The sequence below is a fragment of the Ceratotherium simum genome, chromosome X (assembly GCF_057802395.1).
Source record: "Ceratotherium simum simum isolate JZ-2026a chromosome X, ASM5780239v1, whole genome shotgun sequence".
NCBI lineage: Eukaryota > Metazoa > Chordata > Mammalia > Perissodactyla > Rhinocerotidae > Ceratotherium > Ceratotherium simum.
Window position 1 is genome coordinate 79,837,680 of NC_141940.1, and position 26,283 is coordinate 79,863,962.

At 43.1% G+C, this 26,283-nt stretch overlaps 1 protein-coding gene across 2 annotated transcripts in view; it reads left to right on the forward strand.

Annotated features, from left to right (window-relative positions):
* Positions 1-26,283, forward strand: part of ARHGEF9 (Cdc42 guanine nucleotide exchange factor 9) — a 247,901-nt gene that overhangs the window by 56,046 nt on the left and 165,572 nt on the right. The window contains exon 1 of one of the 2 annotated variants that reach the window (XM_014794896.2): positions 23,131-23,221. The exons of the other annotated variant lie outside the window; for it this stretch is intronic. Coding sequence (XP_014650382.1) covers positions 23,192-23,221 — 30 coding nt within the window. The 5' untranslated portion in view covers positions 23,131-23,191. Of the gene's footprint in view, positions 1-23,130; positions 23,222-26,283 lie in introns of those variants that run through there. 2 annotated transcript variants of the gene reach the window in all.

Genomic DNA, 26,283 nt, shown 5'->3' on the forward strand with positions numbered 1-26,283 from the left:
TGTTGAGTACTTACTATGTGCTAGGAGCAGTTCTAAATGCTGCAAATCGATAATTTCGTTTTACTCTGACACGAATTGCTTATAAATTGTAAGTGCTTTACATGGACTAACTCATTTGATCCTTGTGACAATGTTATGGTATAGGTGTATTATCTTCCCTGTTTTACAGATGGGTAAACCATTACTCAGAAGGGTTAGGCAACTTGCTCAGAGTTGCACAAATAGTGAGTAGCAGAGCTGGGCTTTGAACTTTTGAACTCCAGGTCCATATTCTGAACAACTACTGCATCTGTGCTCACCCTTGTCTGCATATGAGAATCACCTGGGGAGTGTTCTTTTTTTAATACTCATGTGTAGGCCCCACCCAGGCCAATTAAATTAGAATCTCTGGGGTGGGACTTCAGTGTGTGTGTGTGTGTGTGTGTGTGTGTGTGTGTGTGTGTGTGTGTGTGTGTGTGTGTGTGTGTGTGTGTGTGTGTGTGTGTGTGTGTGTGTGTGTGTGTGTGTGTGTGTGTGTGTGTGTGTGTGTGTGTGTGTGTGTGTGTGTGTGTGTGTGTGTGTGTGTGTGTGTGAGATCAGCCCTGAGCTAACATCTGTGCTAATCCTCCTCTTTTTGCTGAGGAAGACCGGCTCTGAGCTAACATCTGTTGCCAATCCTCCGCCTTTTTTTTCTTACCCAAAGCCCCAGTAGATAGTTGTATGTCATAGTTGCACATCCTTCTAGGTGCTGTATGTGGGACGCGGCCTCAGGATGGCCAGAGAAGCGGTGCGTCGGTGCGCGCCCGGGATGCGAACCCGGGCCGCCAACAGCGGAGCGCGCACACTTAACCACTAAGCCACCGGGCCGACCCCAGTATCTGTGTCTTTGCAAAGCCCCTGGGCAATTCTCATGTATAGCCACGAGTGAGAACATCTGCCCTATTCAATAAGGCCTCCACTGCCTATAAAATCCCCTTAACTGCAACACTCTGGGAAACATGAGCTCAGGGCATTTCAGGCAGAGAGAAGAATTCAGGAAAAGTCATGAAGATGTTCATTAGCAGCTCAAAGAAATGTGTGTAGCCTCCTTTAGATTTAGATTCACAGAGGTCCAAGAGTTCATGCGTTTGGTGAGGACGCAGCAGCCCACACTGGGGGTGTACTCTGTAGAAGGTCACTCAGTCCTCCGAGATGAGCTTGGATCGCCTGGTTCCCGATTAACATGCTGTCTGATCTTTTCACCAAATTTTCATCGAATTTAATTTGCTGGCAGATTATTAACTTCCAGTTGCTGAAGTGTGTTGGGGCCTGAAAGCGGGAAGGAAACCTAGCAACCAATTGCATGGCTTAGCAACCAATTTCCACAACTTTAGTTACAGCAGTTGTGGGAATCTGTCTGCAAAATTGCCACTGCCGGAGCTGGGAAGACAAGTCACAAACTGGCCACTCAGCCAGCTGCAGGTAGCAAGTAAGGGGAAAACACCTTGCCACTAGCTCACTGAATGAGCTTAGGCAAGTCACTTACTTGTTTCTGGATCTCAGTTTCCCCAACTGTAAAATAGGGATAGTTTGTATAGATCAAATGAAAAATGTCTTTGTTTTTTCAGCAAATACAAACTTGGATTAAGAGTTATTTAGTTATTTATCACTTACAGAGCACTTACCATGTGTATTTGTTTCCTATTGCTGCTGAACAAATTACAACAAACTTGATGGGTTAACACAACAAACATTTATTATCTTAAATGTTATGGAAGGCAAAAGACCGAAATACGTCTCACTAGCTGAAATTAAGGTGCCAGCATTCCTTTATGGAGGCTTTAGGGAAGAGTCTATTTCCTGCTTTTTCCAGCTTCCAAAGGCTGCCAGCATTCCTTAGCTCATGGCTGCCTTCCATCTTCAAACAAGCAATGGCTGGTCAAGTCTTTCTCACATGACATCACTCTGACACCAACTCTTCTGCCTCCCTCTTCCAAATTTAAGCACCTTTGTGATGACATTGAGTCGTCAGATAATCAAAGATAATCTCCCTATTTTAAAGTCACTGATTAGCAACCTTAATTCCACCTGCTACCATTCTTTGTAATGTAACCTAACATAGTCACAGGTTCTAGGGATTAGGAAGTAGACATATATGGGGGACCTTTATTCTGCTTACCACATCATGTGTCAGGCACTATTCTAAGTACTTGACATGTATTAACCTCACTTAATCCTCACAATGGCTCTTCTGAAGTAGAGAGTATTGTATTTCCATTTTACAGACAAGGAGACTAAGGCATGCAGAGGTTAAGTAGGTTGCCAGAAGTCCCACAGCTAAGAAGTGGTGGAATTAGAATTTGAACCCAGGTATTCTAACTCCAGATTTTATACTCTTACCCACCCAATTATGCTGCAAATGTTCCAACAATAATGAGATGGAGTCTCATTCAACTGTATATACACAGTGCCTAGCACAGTGCCAGGCTCACATGTCTATCAAACTGAATCGAGTAAGTAGGCATTTATTTAAGGGAGAGCAGGTATGTATTACTTAATTAGAGGCAGAAAGGTCAAGAGTATTATTTATGAAAAAGAAATAAAATGCCTGGGGCAGAGAGAGAGACTCAGAGAAAGATGCTTATTTTTTTAAGGTATTTTACAAGTACAGGGTAGTTATTAGGGTTGGACCTAATTATATGGTTCCCTCCAGCATTTATCTTTACCACCTGAAAGCCGAGAACTTTTATGCTTGTTTTATTTGTTAGGAATTACATTTGGCTGCTAGTAAAAGAAACAGTACATAACAATGGCTTAAATAAGGCAGACATTTCTTTTTCTGTCACATAAAACAGATCTAGAATTAGGCTGTTCAGTTCAGTGCTGATATGATCCATCATCCTTAGCACATGGTTTTCATCCTCAAGGTCACAAGGTGGCTACTGGAACTCTAGCTGTCACATCCATATTACAAACAGTGGGAAGAGCAAAAATAGCACATGCTACCTATCACCATTTTTTTTTTTTTTTTGCCAGGAAAGATTTGCCCTGAGCTAACATCTGTTGCTGATCTTCCTCTCTTTTTTTTTTTTCCTCCCCAAAGCCCCAGTACCTAGTTATATATGCTAGTTGTAATTCCTTCTAGTTCTTCTATGTGAGCCACCACCACAGCATGGCTATTGACAGACAAGTGGTGTGGTTCCACCCCCAGGAACCAAACCCAGGCTGACAAAGCGGAGCATGCTGAACTTGAACTGCTAGGCCATCAGGGCTGGCTCTGACTATCAACATTTTAGGGAGCTTTCCTGGAAGCTCCACTTAAGAGCTTCCACTGACTTCTTATTCGCCAGTCTTAGTAGCAAAGGAGACTAGGCACATTCCTATTCAAGAAGAAGGGATGATGGGTTTTTGGTAGGTAACTAGTAGTCTCTCTACCACAATTGTTAAGCATAAGAAACAAGCCTCATATAGTCCATGGCTCTGCTTTCTCAGCCCATGTTCTTCCTGGGAACTCTGGGAAGGGAGCTTTTATCTCTGGCTTGGGAGAATGCAGCAAGGTTTAGGGTGGGAGAAGTCAACCACAAATGCCTATATGAGCTTGGTTGGTAAGCTATGTGCGAGATATTGCAGGGTGAATGCATTTGAGAGGGGTGGGGAGCCTGGCAAACTGGAGAGCATGTGCCCTTTCTAAAGTAGGCAGCCACTACTCAGCTCTACTGGATCCTGGCCATTTGAGAAAGTGGACCTATTTTGCCAGATCTTCTGATTTTACTTAATGGAATTTGAAAATCCAGATTTTCTTGTGCAATATTGTGCTTTTTCAATGTTGGATCAACTTTCTTTTTAATTTTGTGGGACAAACTAAACATAGAATCCAGCCGTGGGACACTAGTTTTCAACCACCGGTATAATAGAAAGAGCACTGCATTTAGAGAACAGGATTCTAGCCCCAGATGTGCTGTGTGACCATGTGTAAGTATCTTCCTGTCTCTGGATTTCAGATTCCCCATCTTTAATTTGAAGGTGCTGGACTAGAGAATTTCTATGGAGTCTTTGCGCTGTGATGTTCTATAATTTTTTCCTTATGTGTAATAGCCAAATGAAGGATTAATTTCTTGAGAATTTTCTAGATGTTTACTTTAAATTTTACTTTTTAGGTGACATAACCCATTATATATTGCTTTGTTATGTCTGGAATTGTCATCTGGGAAAAATATCCCATCACTTATTTACCATTTGTTGCCAAGACTTCCTTAGATAGAACTTACTTGCTTCATCCAATTCACCTAGAAATTTTAAGGCCACTGACCTGCCTATTAAACTTAATTTTTTTTACTGTGTTGTGTTCAAGAGTGACATCAACTAACAGTGGCTGGTATTGCTGTGTAGCTCAATTATTTCTGGTAACTTTTCAGCAAAGGTTGAGGGGAGGATGGTTGGTTTTAGAATGAGTCAAATCTAAGAGGAATTCCTCTGGGGGAGAGTGCAGGAAGCAGAGAGCTGATGGCAGAAGGAATATAAAATTAATCATAAAAAACCTGCTATTTTTTGAACACCTACAGGTGCTTTATATAAATATGTCATTTGATCTACCCACAAACCAATTAGAGATATTATCTTTCCCATTTTATAGTGTGGAACAGGGGTTGGTAAACTTTGTAAAGGGCCAGATAGTAAATATTTCAGACTTTGTGGGCCACATTAGGTCCCTGTTGCATATTTTTCTTTCTTGTTTTTAATAACCCTTTAAAAATGTACAAAAGTATACATAGGCCGCAGGCAGGATTTGGCCCACACCTGCTAGTGCCTGGTGTAAAACGTTAATAGCATTTATACTGGAGACAGCAGGGTTAAAGTACTGGTTCCACCCCTCACTAACTGTGTGCAATTGAGCAAGTCACTTAGCCTCTCCCTGCCTCAGTTTCTTCAACTGTAAAAATGAGATAATTATAGAACTTACCTCACAGGGTTGTTGTGAGGATTCACTGAGTTATTATTTGTAAGTGCTTAGAATAATGCCTCACACATAGCATTTGTTGAATAAATAAGAAAGCCTAGAATCTAGTCTTGGAATGAGAGAGGCATGTTGTGGGAATAAGGCCTCTCTAGTGTGTTTCTGATTGTACCTATGGGTAGCTACTCCCTCTACATCTGTGACTGGTGGGTCAGGTTCTCCAGTGTGGCTCACTACTCCAGCCGCTCTGGCTCTGTATTAAATGCCTCGGATGATACAACAAACATACAGGATTGCTAGTCAATCCAGCTCAGGTTCATGCGTCTCTTGAACAGGAAACTTGAGGCCACACTACCTCTATATAGGCCACTCAGGCAGCTATTAGTTAGGGAGCAAACTTTCTCTCTTCCCTGAAAACATGGGCCACCATGGCATCAGCTTGCCATGGGCCTAGCCCCCTTCTCAGCCCCTAAAAGCCCCTCTTAGTAGCACTTGACAAAGTTGACCACTCCCTTATCCTTGAAACTCTGTCTTCCTTGGTTTCCAGGACACCACACTGTCCTGGTTTCACTCCTACCTCACTGACTGCTCCTTCTCAGACTCCTTTGCTATTTTCTCCTCATTTCTCCAGCACTTAAATGTTGGAAGGCCCCAGGGCTCAGTCCTAGGACCTCTTCTCTTCTCCATTTGCATTCTCTTCTTTGGTGACCTCTTTTAGCCTCATGGCTTTAAATAGCATTTATACATTAATGACTCCCAAATTTATATCTCCAGCCTGACCTCCCTCAACACGTATATCTGACTACCTACTTAACATCTCCACTTGGATATCTGATAGGCATTTCAAACTTAATATGTCCTAAACCAAGCTCTTGATATAAAACTCCAGATCTGCTTCTCTTGCACTGTTCCCTACATCAGTTAATAGTAACTTCCAGATACTTCCTTCAAGACCAAAATCCTTGACTCATTTTCTCTCATACTGTACATCCAATCCCTCAGGAAATCCTGTTGGTTATACCTTCAAAATTCATATAGAATCGATTACTTCTCACTACTTCCCCTGCTACCTCTCTAGTCTAAACCACAATCATCTCTCACTAAGAGTACTACATTATTCTCCTTACTGCTCTGTTTCCTCCCTTAACCCCCTACAGTCAATTCTCTGCACAGCAGACGGAGTGAGTTTGTTAAAATTTAAGTCAAATCATGTCATGTCAGTTCTTTGCTCAGAATCCTTTAGTTGCCTTCTATCTCACTCAGAGTGAAAGGATAATCCTCACAATAATCTATAAGACCCACATTACCTCCATGACCTCATCTCCCACCACAGTCTCCAGTGCTCACTCCACTCCAGTCACACTGTCCTTCTCTTTCTTCTTCAGAGCCACCAGGCATACTCTAGCCTTAAGGCCTTGCTTGCTATTCCTTTCACCTGAAACACTCTGGCCTCAGATGTCTGCATTGCTTTCTCACTCCAATCAGGTCTGGTTCACATGTCTTCTTCTCACTGAGACTTTCCCTGACTATCCTTTTCAAAATTGCACATTTGCTACCCCCATCCTCCTCTCTGCTTTTTTTCCCCAACAGCAGTTACAACCATCTGACATACCATATATTTTATTTATGTATGCATGTATGTATGTATGTATGTATGTATGTATTTATTTATTTATTTCTCCCTCCCTGCTAGGATATAAGCTTCATGAAAGCAAGGGTTTTGACTGTTTTATTCACCAAAATATCCCCAATGCCAGGAACAGGAAGTGCCTAGCACATAGAAGGTACTCAATAAATATTCTTTGAGTGAATAAATGAAAAGAATTCCTTTCCCCTGCTGCCTCCATATATTGCTTTCCTTCTCCTCAAAAATACAAAACAGACCAAACCACTCTGAGAGGATCCAGAGGCAGGCTTACAGAAGAGTCACACCCCAAAAGGAGAGAAAGAATGATGGAAAATAGGCAAGTGGTTTTATGCCTGCCTCTATTTCATTTGTCTGGCTGTTAGCGCTTCACGAGGCTCTTTCAATCTAGGCTCTGGGCTTTGGGGACTGGGATATTTTCACTGCTCCTAACACAATTGGTCCCCCAGCCTAGGCCCCCTTTTCCCCTTGGCCATCCTGAATATTATATCTCAAACACCTTGCTCTGTGACAGGCTCAGATTCCTCACAGTGTAAAGGAACAGGCATACTTGGCTGCTGGTAGAGACTAAAGGCTGTGTGGGGCCACTGGGTATGCAAGTTGTATGTGTGTGTCTGACTATATAGTCTGCATCGTATCTGTACCCATTGTGTATAGATGTCAGTCCATGTGGTCTGCAACAGGTGTGGCAAGGTCCTTCACCATCCTTAGGAGTCCTTAATGCAATCCCTTTAACCTTACCCCTATCACTACCCCACAGTTAATCACCATCATGAGAGCTAACATGTGCCAGGGCACTGTGCTAAAGGCTTTATGTTTATTTACTTGTTTACTCCTCACAGCAACTTTGCGATACAGGTATTTTTATTATTATTGTTTTCCAGAAGAGGAAACTGAGATCCAGAGAGGTAAAGTAACTAGCTCAAGTATCTGTCTTGCTGCCAGCCAGTGTTGGTTTAGGATAGCATATTTCAAACTGTTCTGACATTAGAAAATTAAAACATTAGAAAATATATTTTCTACATCACAACTGACATACAAACTTTTCATGGAATAATTCCCTTATTATTTGCTTTGTAGTCTGATATTTCTCCTCAGTTAAAAAAAAAAAGTTCGTCAGGACACACCTAATTGATTTTATCACCAAAATGGATCCATTTCACCATTCATTAAAAGCTTGTAAATCACCCTTTGAAAATCACTGCTTTAGGGTAGGTGCCCCCTTTCAAAGCTGTTTGCATTTCTCAGAGACCTCTAAAATGTCTCTAGTCCCAAAAGGGGTCATTCTAATCATGGAATGTGAGGAATCAAGAGAGTCATGGGGTGGGGGGTAGGGGGAGATGGAGGCACCCCTAGCATGCTTCTGAATGCCTGGTGAAGGTTGGACCCTGTGTGGCTTGCTCTGCCCCTCTCAGAATCTGCTCTGCCCTTCTCTGAACCCAAGTTCAGCCCTTTTCTCTCCCTTCTCTGAACATCAATTCATTCATCAAACGTTTTCTGACCCCCTCAACACTAGGTGCTCTGCCAGAGGCTATGGGGAAGCAAAATTATGTGGGAGAGACAAGCTCATAAACAGCTAACTACATAAAGCAAGTAGTAGCAAGTGGCATAAAAAAGGTGCCAGCAAAATGTTATGAGCATGCAGAGAAAGGGAGATGGTTTTCAACTTGGATTGAAGCTTCATAAAAGAGATGGCAATAAAATACCTAGGAATAAATCTTACCAAGGAGGTGAAGGACCTATACAATGAGAACTACAAGACATTATTGAGGGAAATCCACGATGACATAAAGAAATGGAAAGATATCCCATGCACGTGGATTGGAAGAATAAACATAGTTAAAATGTCTATATTGCCTAAAGCAATCTACAGATTCAATGCAATCCCAATCAGAATCCCAATGACATTCTTCACAGAAATAGAAAAAAGAATACTAAAATTTATATGGGGCAACAAAAGACCCCGAATAGCTAAAGAAATCCTAAAGAAAAAGAACAAAGCAAGAGGCATCACAATTCCTGACTTCAAAACATACTGCAAAGCAATAGTAATCAAAACAGCATGGTACTGGTACAAAAACAGACACACAGATCAATGGAACAGAATTGAAAGCCCAGAAATAAAACCACACATATACGGACAGCTAATTTTCGACAAAGGTGCTAAGAACATGCAATGGAGAAAGGAAAGTCTCTTCAATAAATGGTGTTGGGAAAACTGGACAGCCACATGCAAAAGAATGAAAGTGTACCATGTGCTATCGCCATTCACAAAAATTAACTCAAAATGGATCAAAGACCTGAAGGTGAGACCTGAAACTATAAAACTCATAGAAGAAAATATAGGCAACACACTGTTTGACATTGGTTTTAAAGGAATCTTTTTGGATGACATGCCTACCCAGACTAGGGAAACTAAAGAAAAAATAAACAAGTGGGACTTTATCAGATTAAAGAGCTTTTATAAGACAAATGAAACCAGAATCAAGATGAACAGACAACCAACCAGCTGGGAGAGAATATTTGCAAAACATACATCTGACAAGGGGTTGATCTCCATAATATATAAAGAACTCACACAATTGAACAACAAAAAAACAAACAACCCGATCAAAAAATGGGCAGAGGAAATGAACAGACACTTCTCCAAGGAAGATATACAGATGGCCAATAGGCACATGGAAAGATGCTCAACATCACTAATCATCAGGGAAATGCAAATCAAAACAACACTAAGATACCACCTCACGCCCGTTAGAATGGCTATAATCACCAAGACAAAAAACAACAAATGTTGGAGAGGATGTGGAGAAACAGGAACCCTCATACACAGCTGGTGGGAATGCAGATTGATGCAGCCTCTATGGAAAACGGTATGGAGATTCCTCAAAGAATTAAAAATAGAGATGCCCTATGATCCAGCCATCCCACTACTGGGAATCTATCCAACGCACCTGAAATCAACAATCCAAAGAGGCTTATGCACCCCTATGTTCATTGCAGCATTATTCACCATAGCCAAGAAGTGGAAGCAACCTAAGTGTCCCTCGACTGACGATTGGATTAAGAAAATGTGGTATATATATACAATGGAATACTACTCAGCCATAAAAAAAGACAAAATCGTCCCATTTGCAACAACATGGATGGGCCTGGAGCGTATTACGTTAAGTGAAATAAGCCAGAAAGAGAAAGACAAACACTGTATGATCTCACTCATATGTGGAATATAAACCAACACATGGACAGAGAAAACTGGACTGTGGTTACCCGGGCAGTGGGGGTGGGGGGTGGGCACAAGGGGTGAAGGGAGTCATATATGGGGTGATGGACAAACAGAAATGTACAACCCAAAATTTCACAATGTTAGAAACCATTAAAACATCAATAAAAAAAAAAAAAAAAAAAAAGAGATGGCTTTTGAGCCAGACATGGAAGGATGGCTAGGACGTAGAAAAGGAGAAGTAGGAGGAAAGAAATTCTCAGAGAATATTAAAAAAATGCATGTGAGCTGGAAAATGTGGATCCATAGAGAGACTAAAGAGTATTTAGATGAAGATTTAGGGCTGGGTTGTGGAGAATTGTTAATATCTTGATAAAGAATTTGAACAACTTCTTGTAGGCAATGGAGAGTCATTAAAAGTGTTTCATCAGAGGAGGATCAAGCAATGCTTTAGAGTTCTAACTCTGGCAGCAGTGTGAGAATGGATTGGAGGGCAGCAAAAGTGGAGGTAGGTGGATACTTAGGAGGCTAATGTCCAGGAGAGACATAAATGAGGGCCTGACCTGGAGCAGTGGTTATGGGTATAGAAAGGAGGAGATACACAGAAAAAGTGTTATAGGGGTAGAGGCAACAGGACTTGGCAACTAATTATATGTATGTGTGTAGAGGCAGTGCCTTAGCTCCTTCTTCCTGGTTTGCCCCTCATTCCAGGGCTTCCACAGCAGCCCAGTGAACTCTGTGATTCCACCCATACTAGGAAGAGGATGCATGGGTGTGGGTGGCTGGCTCCTGCTGTGCAACGGGTGAGGAAGAGGAGACAATTCATCATAGGCAAGCCAGGAGACCAAGCTGGATGGATCCAGCCCGTCCTGTCACCATAGCATTTCAGAAGATCATAGAATTTTAGAGCCTGGAAAGGGACCTTAGAATCCTGCCATGAGGATGTCCTACTGTGAGGAGGGGCTGGATGAGGATGGAGGAGCCTAGCAAGGAAGGAGCCTTTAGGAGAAGCCTCAGCCTTGATCTCTTAAGCTTACCTCTTCCCTTTTCCTCCTCCTTTCTCTTCTCCCCCTCTTCCTCCCCCTTCTTCTTCCCCTTTTCTTCTTCCTCCTTATCCACTGCTGCCTCTTCCTCCTCCTTCTTTTCCCTCCTGTTTCCCCCTCCATCTCTCCCTCCTCTTTCCTTTCCTCTGCCTTCTCTCCCTTTCATATTCATTCTCCTTTTTATCTTTCTCCTCTTCTTTTTCTCCGTCTTCCTCTCCCTCCTTCTCTCCCTGACAATTCTCAGCACCTTCACCAACAAAACAAGTTTCCCTTGGAGTTCAGGAGTCAGCACTTGGAACCTGAGAGGTGACTCGAGCCATCCCAAGTTTGGGAGGAAGGGCAGGTCCCCTAGAAGGAGCCTCACCTCCCATTAAACCAACACATTTCTGGCTTTCTTTGTAATGCTTTTCCTGGTCAAGCACTCCTCTGGCTGGAGGAGTCTCTTCTTGTCTTTTCACCACCTGCCTGGAGAATGGCTTCACAGGCCTATTGAACAGAAGGTTTAGCAGTTTCCCCAATGCAATGAAGGTCAGTGAGAACTGGGGCTGGAGGCCATGGCTCTTGCTTCTTCACTTCTTTGCTCTTTCTACTGGCCTCTCACTTCTATAGTGCGGTCCATGGACCAGTAACATCCACATCACCTGGGAATCTGTTAGAAATGCAGAACCTCAGGCCCCACCCCAGACCTACTGAATCAGAATCTTCATTTTAACAAGAACATCCTTAAACATTAAAGTATGAAAAACACTGCTCTGCGTAGACTACATCCCTTTATCAACATAGCCATTCCTAGAGCAACCCATTCTGGGTTTGCCCTGAACTGTGGAGGGGTAAAAAAGCTGAAGGTCAGAGAGCCCTGGAGGGGAGGAGTTACCACTCAGGTGTATGCAGAGGCTAGGCAGGGGCCAGTAGGCAGGGACTCTGGCTCCAAAGGAGGCAGCTGCCACCCAGCTGCAGCTGATTGTTGCAGGGTAGAAATACCATCTAAGAACTGCCAGACCCTCTGATGTTTCAAGACAAGCTGGAATTCCAGACTTTTATATGAAATGTCATGATTTGTTTAAAAATATATATTGTTTAACCTCCAACAAACTTAAAGCACTATGGTGTGTTGTTGGCCAGACGTTCCATTTACAGCCTCTGATGTAGTCTAGGTTTGTTTGTTTGTTTTTAGCAGCAGGACTCTTTGTTCGATCAGAATCTTACCTGGAACCTCAATGTATTAAGCAGATGAAAGGAGAACCACTCTGGTTGAAGTGGGGCCCAGAGCTCCTCCTACTCAGCCTCCCGCATGTCCCCCAGGACAAGAAGTGACCTCTGAAGGACTCTCCCTACACTCTATAAAAGCCTAGGTCAAAAAGCATTGAAACACTCTGAAAGATGAAGAGACTGAGTGGCTTGTCCAAGGTCACATAGCAACTTAGCAACTCCCATTCCAGTGCTCTTCTCATCTCGGCTCACTGACTTCTTTGCATGGTTCTCTAGTGTAGCCTTCCATCGATGGAGGATTCATTCTACAGCATCTCTGGTGGCAGGTACTCTTCTATACTCTGCTTGGATGCCTTCAATGATGGGAAATTCTTCACTTTGTAAGGTTGGACATTAACATGTGAGTTTGGCTTGCTAGAGAATCTTTGAGCAGATACATATTGTTTGTGAGCTTTGCAAGTCTTGAATCTTAAAGTGGTTTAAGCAACACCTCTGCCCAGATCGGGGTTAAATCTGCTTATCTAACTGAAACTCTTCATGCAGTTATTTCAGCTCCTCCCTTTGTACAGAAAATTAATAGTGGACTGTAAAGTAAATTCCTTAGATACACGGGAAGTTGTTTGAGGCTGAAGGCATGGCATGAGAGGAAGAGAAGAAGGAGATAAAGAAGAAAGGGGTAAGTGCTAGGAAAAGAGGGTGGATGAGGTGAACTTGAAGTCACTTCATTTATACAAACTTTAGAGTAAAGAGTCCATGGACATCTTAGAGCAGGAGAGTAACTAATGGGTCCCTACCACAGAGGAAGGAACAGGCCTTTCATCTGGCTCGTTCCTATGATCAAGCTGAAGTGGCCTTGCGGGGAGGCTGTTGGGCCATGGCCCCCTACATTCTAGGATGGTGCTTTCTGTAGCAGCCCATTGAGCAATATCTTACCCTGTCTCTAGGCTCTGCCTGCTGAGGCCTGAAGAAAGACAAGTGTGGCCACTTCCTCCCTGCTCTTTCCTGAGCTGCTTGAATTTGCTTCAACTGCCTCTGGAGTCCACTGGGTCTCTTCTCTGGCCCGGGTCTCCAAGGTCAGGGAGCTGCTTGCTTCATCTTCAGGGATGAAGAATTGTGTTCCTAGGTGAATGACTATCCTAGCTGATGTTCTCACAGAGGAAATGGGAGCCCATATGCCCAGCAAACCTTCTTCCCCAAATGAGGAACCCTGGCTGTCCTCAACATCTCTGACTATTATGCTTCCAATACGAATGAAGATGTTTCCTATTCTTTTTTCGGCAAAGAAAGTTATCTCAATGACTCCAACATAGTGACAGGAGTTTGGTCTAGAGCTGGGCATCTCACACTTTAATGTGCATGTGAATCACTGGAGATTTGGTGAAAATGCTGATACTGAGTCAGCAAGTCTGGGGTGAGCCTGAGATTCTGCATTTCTAATAAGCTCCCCCGGTGATGCTGATGTTGCTGATCTGAGGCCCATACTTTGAATAGTAGCAAGAGGCTAGATGACCTTGAGAATTCATCCAGCTGGATTTTTCTTCTCAAAGTCTAAGCTAAATTATATTTAGATATATACCTATAAACACTTTTCCTATTGCACTAACATCTTGCTTTAAATTCTTTCCTGTGGTAGCTTATTTGGAATGACGTCTAACATGTTTCCCATTTCTTCTTCTCCTTCCTTCACAACTCCCAGTTCCTTGGAAGCATATGCCATCTGCCTCTGCCACCCACTATCCCTTCTTTTTGCTTTCATTTCCTTACATTCTGGCCCTGCCTGCTTCTCTGACATCATCTCCCACCACTCTCTTATATTTATTACATTCTGCCATATTGGCCTTCTTCTGCGCCTTGCGCATATCAGTCTCATTTCCATCTCTGGGCCTTTACTTTTGTTGTTGCTTCCTGTTTGGAATGCTCTTGCCCTAGATATTTGCATGGCTGGTTTCTTCTCATCATTGTGGTATAAAGTCAGATGTCACCTCCTCAAAGTGGCCTTCTTTGACCATCTAGGTAAAACAGTGTCCTGCTTCCTCAGTTACCTTCTGTTATATCATCCTATTTATTATTTTTATAATAACTATTCAGTACCTAAGTTGACTTTATTTATTGGTTTTTGAGTTCAATGTCTAAATTCCTTCATTAAAATATAAGCTCCTTGAGGATAGAAACCTAGTCTGTCGTATTCATTGCTATATCCCCAGTACCTAGAACAGAACTTGGCATATATTAAGTGCTTTATACATATTTCTTGGCTGACAGATTGTCTTTCTGGACATTCTTCCTCACTCATTGAAGACTTTAGCTCCTGGATCATCACTTGTCTTCATCTTTCTCTTGTCTGCCTAAACTCAACACTCCCGTAGGTGGCCTATTCAACTCTGGCCTCACTTTCAACAACCTATTTCTTCACCCCACCTCAGCCAGAAAACTCCTCTGGTAACACCCTGGATCTTGTGAGTAACTGACTGAATTGCCTCCAGAATCTCAATTTCAGGCATCTCCTCTCTGATCACTGGCCTGTTCTTCCAGCTCACTTACTCTGGAACCACTACTCCAACAATTCATCCATGTCATCAAGATCTTCAATTCATTGACCCTACCATTCCATTAACCTTACCCCATTACTCATCACCTCTTCTCATGTACTCTTTTCCCTTCTGTGCAGCTTAGATTCCCTGGTCCATTATTATGATCACTCCCTTGAAAATGCTTGCAACTCTATTGCCTATTTCTTTTCTCACTGTATTTTCCTGGCAAATCTCCCCCAGATCCCACCCAAGCACATGTCTTCTCTATACCTGTGCTTGAGCAGCAAAACAGACTGGATAAAAGTCCCATAGTTGGGCTGATTGATTTTGCTTTGCCACAAGCCTCAATTGAGCACTCAACACTTGTTGCAAACCCTACTACATGTTCCTAATGTGTTTGCTTTTCCACAGTCTCTAAGATAGTGGCTCTCAACATTAACTGCACATTAGAATCATCTAGGGATCTTATAAAAATCCTGATGCCCAGGCTATACCTTATTCCAATTGAATCATAATTCCTGAAGGTGAGATTTAGACAGCAGTGTTTCTTGTTTTTTTTGTTTTTCTGAGGAAGATTCGCCCTGGGATAAAATCTGTTGCCAGTTCTCCTCTTTTTTTGCTTGAGGAAGATTAGCCCTGAGATAATATCTGTGCCAGTCTTCCTCTATTTTGTATAATGGTCACTGCCACAGCATGGCTGGCAAGTGGTGTAGGTCCTTGCCTGGGATCCAAACCTGTGAACGCAGGCTGCCGAAGCAGAGTGTGCCAAAGTTTAACCACTCAGCCACGGGGCCAGCCCCACACAGCTGTGTTTTTTAAAGCTCCACTGGTAATTCCAATGTGCAGCCAAGGTTGAGAACTACTGCTCTGAGAGAACTATTTCATACTTGCTCCTCCCTCCTATAACTTTCAATGACTCCTCCTTCCATACTCCTCTGTCAGCTTCATCTCTTTATTGAGAAAATAGAAATCATTTTAGGGGCATTCCCTTCTCTTTCATTCACCAAATCTACAGGCCCACCAGCACTTGCACCCTCACTCATTTTCTCTGCCTTCCTGCTAGAGTGCAGGAAGTGGCCCTGTTCCTATCAAGGGTTAATATCTTCTCTTATCCTCTGGACCCCATCCCCTCTCACCTTCTCAAAGACTTTGCTCCTGCAAGTATCCCTTCTGCTACACCAGTGCTTCTCAGACTTGAATGTACATGCGAATCATCTGGGGATAATTAAAATGCAGATTATGATTCAATAGGTCTGAAATGGGGCCTGAGTTTCTGCATTTATAACAAGTTCCCAGGTGATGATGATGCTGTTTGTCCATGGACCATGCTTCAAGTAGCAAGGTCCTATATCATCAGTCGCTCCTTCTAATTCCCATCATCATATAAGCAAGTTCTTAACCTTATATTAAAAGAAAAAAAGGGGCCCGGCCCCGTGGCTTAGCGGTTAAGTGCGTGCGCTCCGCTACTGGCGGCCCGGGTTCGGATCCTGGGCGCCCACCAACGCACCGCTTCTCTGGCCATGCTGAGGCCGTGTCCCACATACAGCAACTAGAACAATGTGCAACTATGACATACAACTATCTACTGGGGCTTTGGGGGGAAAAAAAAAGGAGAAGGATTGGCAATAGATGTTAGCTCAGAGCCGGTCTTCCTCAGCAAAAAGAGGAGGATTAGCATGGATGTTAGCTCACGGCTGATCTTCCTCACAAAAAAAAAAAAAAGAAAAAAAAGACTTTCTTGATCTCATATACCTGTCCAAATATTACCCTATTTCTCTCATTCCCTTCAGAGAAAAACTTCTCAAAGAGTTATTTATACTTGTCTCTACTTCTTTACCTTCATTCACTCGTTTTCCCCCTCATTTACTCCTCAACTCGCTCCAATATAATTTCTGTTACCCTTGTGCCAATGAAGCTACTCTTATCAATGCCAACAATTATGACCATGTTGCAAATACAATGGACATATCTCTGTCATCATCCATTCAACTTCTCAACGTCATTCCTCAAAACTTTTTTCACCTGAATGTGATTTCTCCTGGTTTTCTTTCTACCTTACTGACCACTACTTCTCTGTGTCTGTTTTTGAACCCTCCTTCTCTGCTCAACTTTAGTCTAATTGTTGGAGAGCCTCAAGCCTCAGTCCAGGGCCCTTTTCTATCTACACTCTCTCCTTAGATGATCTCATCCTGTCTTGTGACTTTAAATACTATTTATATGTGGATGACTCCAAAATGTATATCTTCAGGCAGATCTTCTCTCCTGAGCTCCAGGCTTGTGTATCTGATTGTCTTTCTGATATCTCCTCTAATAATATGATTAATGGACAGCTCACACTTAATAGATCCAAAATGGAAGTCTTGATTTTCTCCCCTGCTCAAACATGTGCTTATTCCAGTCTTCCCACATAGGCAAATGGTGCCACCACCTACCCAGTTGTTCAAACCAAAAACCTAGAGTCATTCGTAATTCCTTCTTCCTTTCTTTCACACTCCACATCCAATCCATCACCGAGTTCTGTATTTCTACCTCTAAAAGATATCTTAAATATTTTTACTTCTGTCTATCATCTTCACTGCCCTTCTAGTCCAAGTTACATCATCTCTCTCCTGGATGACTGCAACAGCTTCAACCTTTTGTTCCTCTTTCAATCTGTTTACCACATAGCAACCTGAGTGGTCTTTTACAAATGTAAATCAGATCAACTAATTCTCCTGCTTAAAACTCAGTTTCCTCCCCTTTCTCCTTGTTGTCCTCAGAATAAAATACATATTCTCTACTATGACTTTCAAGGTTTTATGTGACCCGGTTTCTGCCAAATTTGTCTCCTACAACTCTCCCTCTTTCTCTCTAGGTTTCAGTCTCATTGTGCTTCCAATTCCTGGCACACTCTAAGGCTGTTCAATCCTTTGGACTTTTAGACTTTCTGTTTCTGTGCCTAGAATACTTTCCCCCTACCTCTTTACATGGCTGGCTCACTTTAAGCATGTAGTCCTCAATTTAAATGTTATCTCCTTAGAGAAGCCTTCTTTATTGGAATCCCCTCTTCCCTCCCCCACAGTTACTCTCTGTCCTTTCACTTTCTTTCATAGCACTTATTGCCATCTGTGTTAGCATATTTATTTACCTTATTTACTTGTTTATTGGATAGAAATGAGGATGTGAATGGTGTCTGTCTTGTTCATTGCTATATAATCGGTGCTTAACACACTGTGCCTGGCACACAGTAGGCATGCATGTTTATTGAATTTCTAAATGAATGAATAGGAATAGGTAGTGATATATGTACCAAATATCATTTTGTCAGGACAACACAGGTTACAATGTAGATGTTAGCCTTAGTCTCTCAATACTAGCATTATAGTAGTTGTGTACTTTTTTAATCCTTTTTCACTACTACATTCCACTCACTTTCGAGAATCAAGGGTCTGAGTTCTCATTCCAGCTCAGCGACTAATTTACTCACTTTGTGACTTTGGGAGTCCTTTTCATTCCTGGGGGCTATATTTTCTCATCTGTAAAATGAGAGTGTTGGAGGAGATAATCTTTAAGATCTTTGCCAACTCTGATGTATCTATGGATAATTGATTGCTTAACACTATTAGGTAAACAACAATTAGTATGTTCATTGTATGATTGGGGAACCTGAGACAAAGAAGCTGAGTACTAACCCCGGGTTACCCACCAGTAGTGAATTCAGGTCTTTACTCAGCTGTGCATAAAGCCACAGCCACAGCAGGTAGGGACCAGCTTGGGCTGGTGTCTCTGCCTCCAGAAGCCAGCCTCTGGGCTCCTTGAATCACTATGGACTCAAATAAAGAGAATATGCTAGACTGGGGACATACCTAAGACTGTCTCTCTCCTCATGCTGCTCATGGCTGAAAGAGGGCAGCATTTGGCACTGGTCCACTGAGAGCTTGTGCCAAGCTAAGTACGAAAAAGGCTTCTGGGAGATCACAGGGCTTCAAAGGAGACGTCTGGGGCACAGAGATTGTGGCAACCCCTTTTCCAGATTTCCATTATCCTGTCCTGAATGCTTACTTGTTGCCAGACCCTGTGCTAACTGCTTTCTCTGCATGGATGAACTCCTCAAATCTTTATAACAGTCTTATGAAGTAGGCACTATGATTAGCCCTACTTCACAGATAAGGAAACTATCCAGATGCAGAACATTAAATAACCTACTCGAGTAAGTAGCAAAGCCAATAATTGAATCTAAGCTGTTCTGGCCCCAGAGCTTGTACTCTTACCTTCTACAATATATTGCCTCTAACTAGGCAATGGTTTTAGGCAAATAGGCACTCACGACATACTAGATCCAATAGCCTATATGCCTCTGGGTTTGATGTTTGTTCTTTTGCAAGAATCTCTAGGCACATACATTAACACCGGACTATTTTCTCTCAGATCCATTCTCCACTCTTCTCCTGCAAACTAAATTTCTTAGGCTCCCTTGCTGTCTAACTTCTTTTGTCTAATGGGACACACCTGTGGGAGATTGGTTGGCAGGAGGAAGGAAGAAGCCAGGGTATCTCCTTCACCCCCTGCTTCAGAGAGACATATTCTGGAAGTGGCTGTATCTCCTCCATGACTCCAGCTTCTGTTGACAACTCCTTCGTTCATGGCAACGGCACCATCAAGCCACCTACCCCATGCCTTTAGCTTCAGTTTAGCACCAGTTTCTGGGTTCAGGTAACATTACTTTTTCCCATTATTCATCTAGCCTTAGGTGTGGTTAGCAATTTTCTGTGGTTGCTAAATGCTGATTAGCCTCACCATCCTGTTTGGCTTCTTAGCTTTGCCAGTGTAATGTGTTCCTTGTATTAAATGTTCTCACTTTAAAAGATCTAGAGTGGTTTCTATTTTCCTGACTGGATCAAGATTGGTATAGACAACTTCTATATACCTAGGGCTACTCACTATCACATAAAGTGGTTTATATCCTTCAGAGCATATATCACAACCTTTAATTATCTTGTTTGTTTATTATTTATTGTCTGTCTTTCCTCCACTCCAGGTAGATTGTAAGGTTCATGAGGAACTTTGTCCTGTATCCTGAGCATCTATCACAATACCTAGCAGATAGGGGCTCAATAATATTGTTGAATGACTGCATCCATCAAAAAAAGAAAATCCTTACATCTCACACCATACACAAAAATTAACTCAAAATAGATTAAAGACATGAATGTAAGACCTGAAACCATAAAACTCGTAGAAGAAAACATAGGCAGTATGCTCTTTGACATCGATTTTAGCAGTATCTTTTCGAATACCATGTCTACTCAGGCAAGGGAAACAAAAGAAAAAATAAACAAATGGGAATACATCAGACTAAAAAGCTTCTGTACAGCAAAGGAAACCATAAACAAAACAAAAAGACTACCCACCAGCTGGTAGAAAATATTTGCAAATCACATATCTGATAAGGGGTTAATTTCCAAAATATATAAAGAACTCATACAACTCAACAACAAAAAAATGAACCACCCGATCAAAGCATGGGCAGAGGATATGAACAGACACTTTTCCAAAGAAGATATACAGATGGCCAACAGGCATATGAAAAGATGTTCAACATTACTAATTATTATGGAAATGCAAATCAAAACTACAATGAGATGCCACCTGACACCCATCAGAATCGCTATAATTAATGAGACAAGAAATAACAAGTATTGGAGAGGATGTGGAGAAAAGGGAACCCTCATACACTGCTGGTGGAAATGAAAACTGGTGCAGCCACTATGGAAAACAGTATGGAGATTTCTCAAAAAGTTAAAAATATAAATATGATATGACCCAGCTGTTCTACTACTGGGTATTTATCCAAAGAACATGAAATCAGTAGTTCAAAAAGATTTATGCACCCCTATGTTCATTGCAGCATTATTCACAATAGCCAAGATGTGGAAGCAACCCAAATGCTCATCAACGGATGAATGGATAAAGAAGATGTGGTATATATATATACTGCTCAGCCATAAAAAAGACAAAATCATGCCATTTGTGACAACATGGATGGAACTTGAGGGTATTATGCTAATCGAAATAAGTCAGAGAAAGACAAATACCGTATGATTTCAGTCATATGTAGAAGATAGATAAACAAACATGGATAAGGAGAACAGATTAGTGGTTACCAGATGGAAAGGGGGTAGGGGTAGGGCAAAAGAGATAGAGGGGCATATAGGTATGGTGATGGATAAAAACTAGACTATTGGTGGTGAACACAATGCCGTCTATACAGAAACTGATATATAATAGTGTACACCTGAAATTACACAATGTTATTAGCCAACATGAACTCAATAAAATGATTTTTTAAAAATGCAAGTTTTTATTGGATATCTCCTATGTACCAGTCACTGTTGTAGGAGATACCAAGGTGAGTAATTCATTGTCCCTGCTTTAAAAAAGAACTTATAATTCCATGTAAGTGACAAGAAATAGAAAAATGTACACATGACTAGTTAGTTTACCAGGGCTGCCATAACAAAGCACTACAGACTGGATGGCTTAAAAAACAGAAATTTATTTTCTCACAGATTCTGAAGGCTAGAAGTCCAAGATCAAAGTGGTTTCTTCTGAGGCCTCTCTCCTTGGCTTGTAGATGGCTGCCTTCTCCCTTTGTCTTCACCTGGTCTTCCCTCTATACCCATCTGTGTCCAAATTTCCTCTTCTTATAAGAATACCAGACGTATCGAATTAGGGCCCCCCTTAATGACCTTATTTTAACTTAATTACCTATTTAAAGACCCTATCTCTAAATACAGTCACATTCTGAGGCATTGGGGGTTTGGATTTCAACATACGAATATTTGGGGGACACAATTCAGCTTGTAACAACCAGTAAGTAAAAGATCATTTTTAATTGAGAAGGCTAAATGGTAGTGCTATAGGAATTAGATGAAAGATGATAAAACCAGGGCCTGGAGTATTCCGGGAAAGCTTCCTCGTGGCGGTGTGCCTAGTGCCAGATCTTAAAGAGATATTAAAGAGTCATGACAGTCTGAATGGGCTGGTTGGCAGGGGGAAGGTGCATCCAAGAGGCTTCAGTATGAGTCAAGGCCCAGAGGTGAGAAAATGAGGAGATCATTGTAGAATTTCTGATTACTAGCTATCAGACTTGGAGGAAGTAGAAAAGTCACCCAGCTTAGCTCCCATTTGATTCAGGACTCCCTTGCCCAAGGACCATTCAGCTTCTGCTTGTACACCTCCCAGGATGGGGTGCTCACCAAGGCAGCTGCTTTGATCTTTGGCTAGCTCTGTCTGGCAAAAACAATGGCTTGGATGAAGTGAGGAGAGTTGGCTAGGAAGTAGAGGACAATAAAGTTGTGTATGTAGCATGCCGGTGATGTCTTCATACCAACCACCTTCAGGTACTTCTTTCTGATGTCATATTTTAATTCCTTCTTGCTGAAGCTGCAACCTCTGGTTTTGTAATCTCATTCTTGCCTGACCTGCCCTGTGGGTCAGGAACCTTGGATTCTTGTCTTGTTTGGTTGTGCCATCTTGGGCAGATGTTTTTCAGTCTCTGGGCTTCAGGGTTCATGTCTGTAACAGGGGCTAATTAACACTCCCTGTCATGTCCACCTCACAGGGTTATTGTAACGACTGTATAGAATAATAATGTGTGTGAATGTGACCAACAATGTCAACTGTCTGCAGATACAAAGGTGCTAGCCTGGGTTGCATTACCCTGAACTAGGGGCATCATGAAAAGGTGGGCGGTTTCTCCGTTTGCCTGTTTTGCTGATGTTCATTTGACTCATTCTCAGCAAAATAAGCAAATGGAAAATTCATCCATCAACAAGCTACCTTTAATAATCCTGAGAGTGTGAGGGAGAATCCTGGAATGGTGTATGTGTGTGCGAGTGTGAGAGAGACAGCAAAAAGAAGCTTGGAAAGCTGCGGAGGGTAAAGTCGAGGTTGTATCTTTTCTATGTCACCTTAGACAGTTCCTTTCTGTCTTCTAAACCTCCATTTATCTGTAAAATGTAGATACTAATGCCTGCCTCCACAGGGTTGTTCTAAAAAGAGAAAGTGATAATGAGGATGAAAGCCCCAAGGGAGTATACACTAGGAGAGGAGACCCTAGGAAAGTATGCAGAGGGAGAGCTGAGGGGAGGGAGGCCTGAGAATGCTGGCATGGCTCTACTGGGGCAGGATCTTATTATTCCGGCAACTTTGGAGATGACTTTTCGCTGACTCGCCACAACTGGGGAGCCCCACATAAACAGCATCAAACTCCATTGCAAAGGGAGGCAGGCAGGGACGGCAGCTGCCTTCTCCCTGCCAGAGGCTATTCACCCCCATCCTCTCCTGGCACCCCACCTCCCAGTTCTCAAGCCTTGGCGGGGGACAAAGGCAGTCAGTTGGGACACCCCTCCCACACTTCTCTCAGCCAAGCACCCCTGGAGCTGCGAGGCTGAGAGGCAGAGCCTGCCGGCTGGGATGAAAACAGCCTGACTGAAGGCGAGTCCGGGACGGAGGGGATTGGGCTGTAGGGCTGTGGAGGAGGGGGGGAGGAGTGGGCGCTGGGGCTTTTGCTTGCGCCAGCCCAGCCAGCCCGAGACAACCCTCACCAGCCACCGGGCCTCAGAGAAGCAGGACTTTGCGGGCACCATGCAGTGGATAAGGGGTGGATCCGGAATGGTGAGTGAACATAACCCTGGCTTCCCCTGCTTGAGCCTCAGTCCCCTAGCCCCACCCCCAGCTCCTCCACCAGCCGCCATGCAGTGAGCCCCCTAGCCTCTGCTCATCGCCCTCCCTGCCGTCCTTGAGACACCAGCGAGCTTGCTGTGGCCATTTTAGGAGCTCTTGCTTGCCCGCCTGCCTGCGGGAAGAAAGCCCTCTCCCATCCTCTTCTGCATTCCTACCTCCACACTTAGATTGGGGTAGGATGGAAGTGGGGGTCACTTAGAAGGCCAAAGAGGCAAGGGGGCTGCCAGAGGGGCTCTCTGGGAGCAGTGAGGGTCACAGGAGGGGGGCAAGCCGTTACAGGGTTGGGAGGGAGGGAGCAGTCACAAAGCCTGGGATTGTGGAGGTAGCAGTTCAGGATAGCTGTATGGTCCCCCAAATAGGCTGCATGTACCCCCTTGCCCTGGACAGTCCTAGAACATGGGGGCCAGAGAGCCACTCTCAGGGAAACTGCCTGGGGGAGCCTTAGAGCCCTTCCTTGCCTGGTCTGGGGTCACCCTGTCCACATTTGGGGCCTTGTCAAGGAGAGACAACTTCAGAAACCCCCATCGTGGAAATGGGCCTGGGCGCCATTCAGTTAGGAGAGCTCTTCCCTTCCCCCAGGCCCCCACCCAAGGTGTGTGTGCTTGTGTGTATGTTTAGTATCATCCTCCAACAGTTCATTTTATGCCATAGTGCTCCCTTCTCCAACTGGAGATCTTGGAATGACTTCCCTTGCAGAGAGGAAGTGGTGGTTGCATCCTGATGCCTCTCTGACTCAGCCAGGGGTAGCTCAAGTCTGGTCAGGGACTCTGTTGGGTAGGAGGCCATCATGCCATTGTCCTCAGCTGGGAAGCATGGGCAAGAGGGTCTTGGAGGGCAGTTAGGTTGGGTCAGCAGGCACTGATGGTGGTGCTAGCCCACACTTCTTCACTGCCATCCACAACCCATAGCTAAAGGAAAGTAGGCTGAAGCGGTTGGGCAAAAATTGATATTTAACTCTTTTTTTGCTCCCATTCTGGAAGAGAGGAGGGAATCTGGCGTGGGCTAGAACTGTTGAGAGAAGCTTCCTCTTCCCTTCCTCAGGGTTTCCTTAGACCTCTGTTTCAGTGGTTCTCGAAGGTATCCAGTTTATATTCCTATATGCCAAGGTTTCAAGAGATTCTTCTTCCCAAACCTCCATCTTTCCCTGGGGTCTCATCAATGCTATTTCAAATGTTGGTATAACCAGGAAAGGCTAAAGCAGGAAAAGACCTTCAAGTCCTTGTTGTCCGTCCTGAAAAACTGAGACCCAGAGAGTGAGAGAGACTTACCCAGGGCCACACAGCTCCATGAAGGCAAAGCTGAGTCTAGCATGGGAGTCTCCTGACTCTCTCTCACTGTCCCTCTCCACTGCTCCACAGAATCATCAGTTCAAATGGTGCTGAGAGAGGCAGAAAGAAACAACAAGTCATGATCTTGGGAAAGGACTTCCTTCAAGATGAATTAATGCCATAAAATTTGCCTGGAAAAAACCCATGCCGTGGGGTCAGCCCCATGGCCTAGTGGTTAAGTTCAGCATGCTCCGCTTCAGCGGCCCAGGTTCAGTTCCCGCCACAGACCTACACCAGTCCTCAGCGGCCATGTTGTGGCGGTGACCCACATACAAAAGGGAGGAAGATTGGCACAGATGTTAGCTCAGGGCAAATCTTCCTCAGCAAGGAAAAAAAAAAACATGTCAGTCCTGGTATTTCTGGCAGCTGGGTCTGGGTAAGACCTCCCTCCTCTTCTAAATATATTGTAGTTAGGGGTCCAGAGCCACCTATTGACAATGGATTAAGTTAATGGAGAAATTTGAAGTTTTGCCAATTGTGTGTGAGAGAGGAAAGAGAGTAACAGACACCTTGTGGAGACTATGTAATTAAAGATTGATCGATGGGGAAATCTCATAATATTTTTAGGGGACTGAAATGGTGAATATTATATGATGAAAGCATTTATTTAACCATTTGCCACAATTCAACAGATAGTAGTAAACTCTATTCTAGCTTGGAAGGCAGAAAACTTCTAGTGTTGGCCCTGCTACTATTTGATAGGTATGCTTTGGGGCTCAGTTTTCTCACCTGTTAAATGGGGCTATTGATGATCACCAAAATTCCTTCCAAGTCTGAGATTCTCAGATTCCTAGAAGTAAATGTTGGGTAAAATTTAACTAGTAGCTCATTATGAAAAAATAAGGAGTGTATATCTAGCCACCATTTTATATTGTGGCTAGTCAAAAGGTCTTTGCTCCTTGTTCTTTCATTTGCAAAGCACTTGAAATTCAGATTGAGCTTTTTATAATAGTGAGATTTCTTTTCAAAACATTTGACTATTGTAACTGATTACAAGTGTCACATGTAAATGAAGGTCCTTGAACATAAAACTTCAATCAGGATTTTACAGAATAAAATCTCAGTAGATAGTGTTTAAAAACTGTGAGTTCACTTTCAACGGTAAATTGTTCAGTATATTTATTCATAGCTTCTGCCTGCAATGCCAGTTTGGGCTGGGGTTAGGCAGTGTGCCTAGAGTGGAAGAAGGCTGGCCTCAGAGTCACAAGTCTGAGGTTAAGGGCCTGGCTTTTACACTTCTCAGCTCTAAAACACTTGCCAATTGTCAAACCTATTTCATCCTCAGTATTCTCATCCATAAAATGGGGATAAAATACCTTATCTCATAGGCGCTATTGAGGTCATTAATTCATTCAACAAAAATAGAGTATTATTATGAGTTGGCACTGATCTAGGTGCTGGGGAGATAGCAGTAAACAAAAACAAATTCCCCACTCTCGTGGATCTTACATTCTGGGAGTTAGGTAGGTTTACTAAAAAATTAAACACGTGAATATACAATATGTCAGGAAGTGCTAAGAGCTATGAATAAAAAGAAAACCTGGTAAGAGAATAGGGAGAGATAGGGGGTGGGATGATATATTAGACAGGTCAGTCAGTGCTTCTCTGATTAAAAGACATTTGAGCAGAGGTGTGAAGGAAATGAAGGAACAAACTCTATGCAGA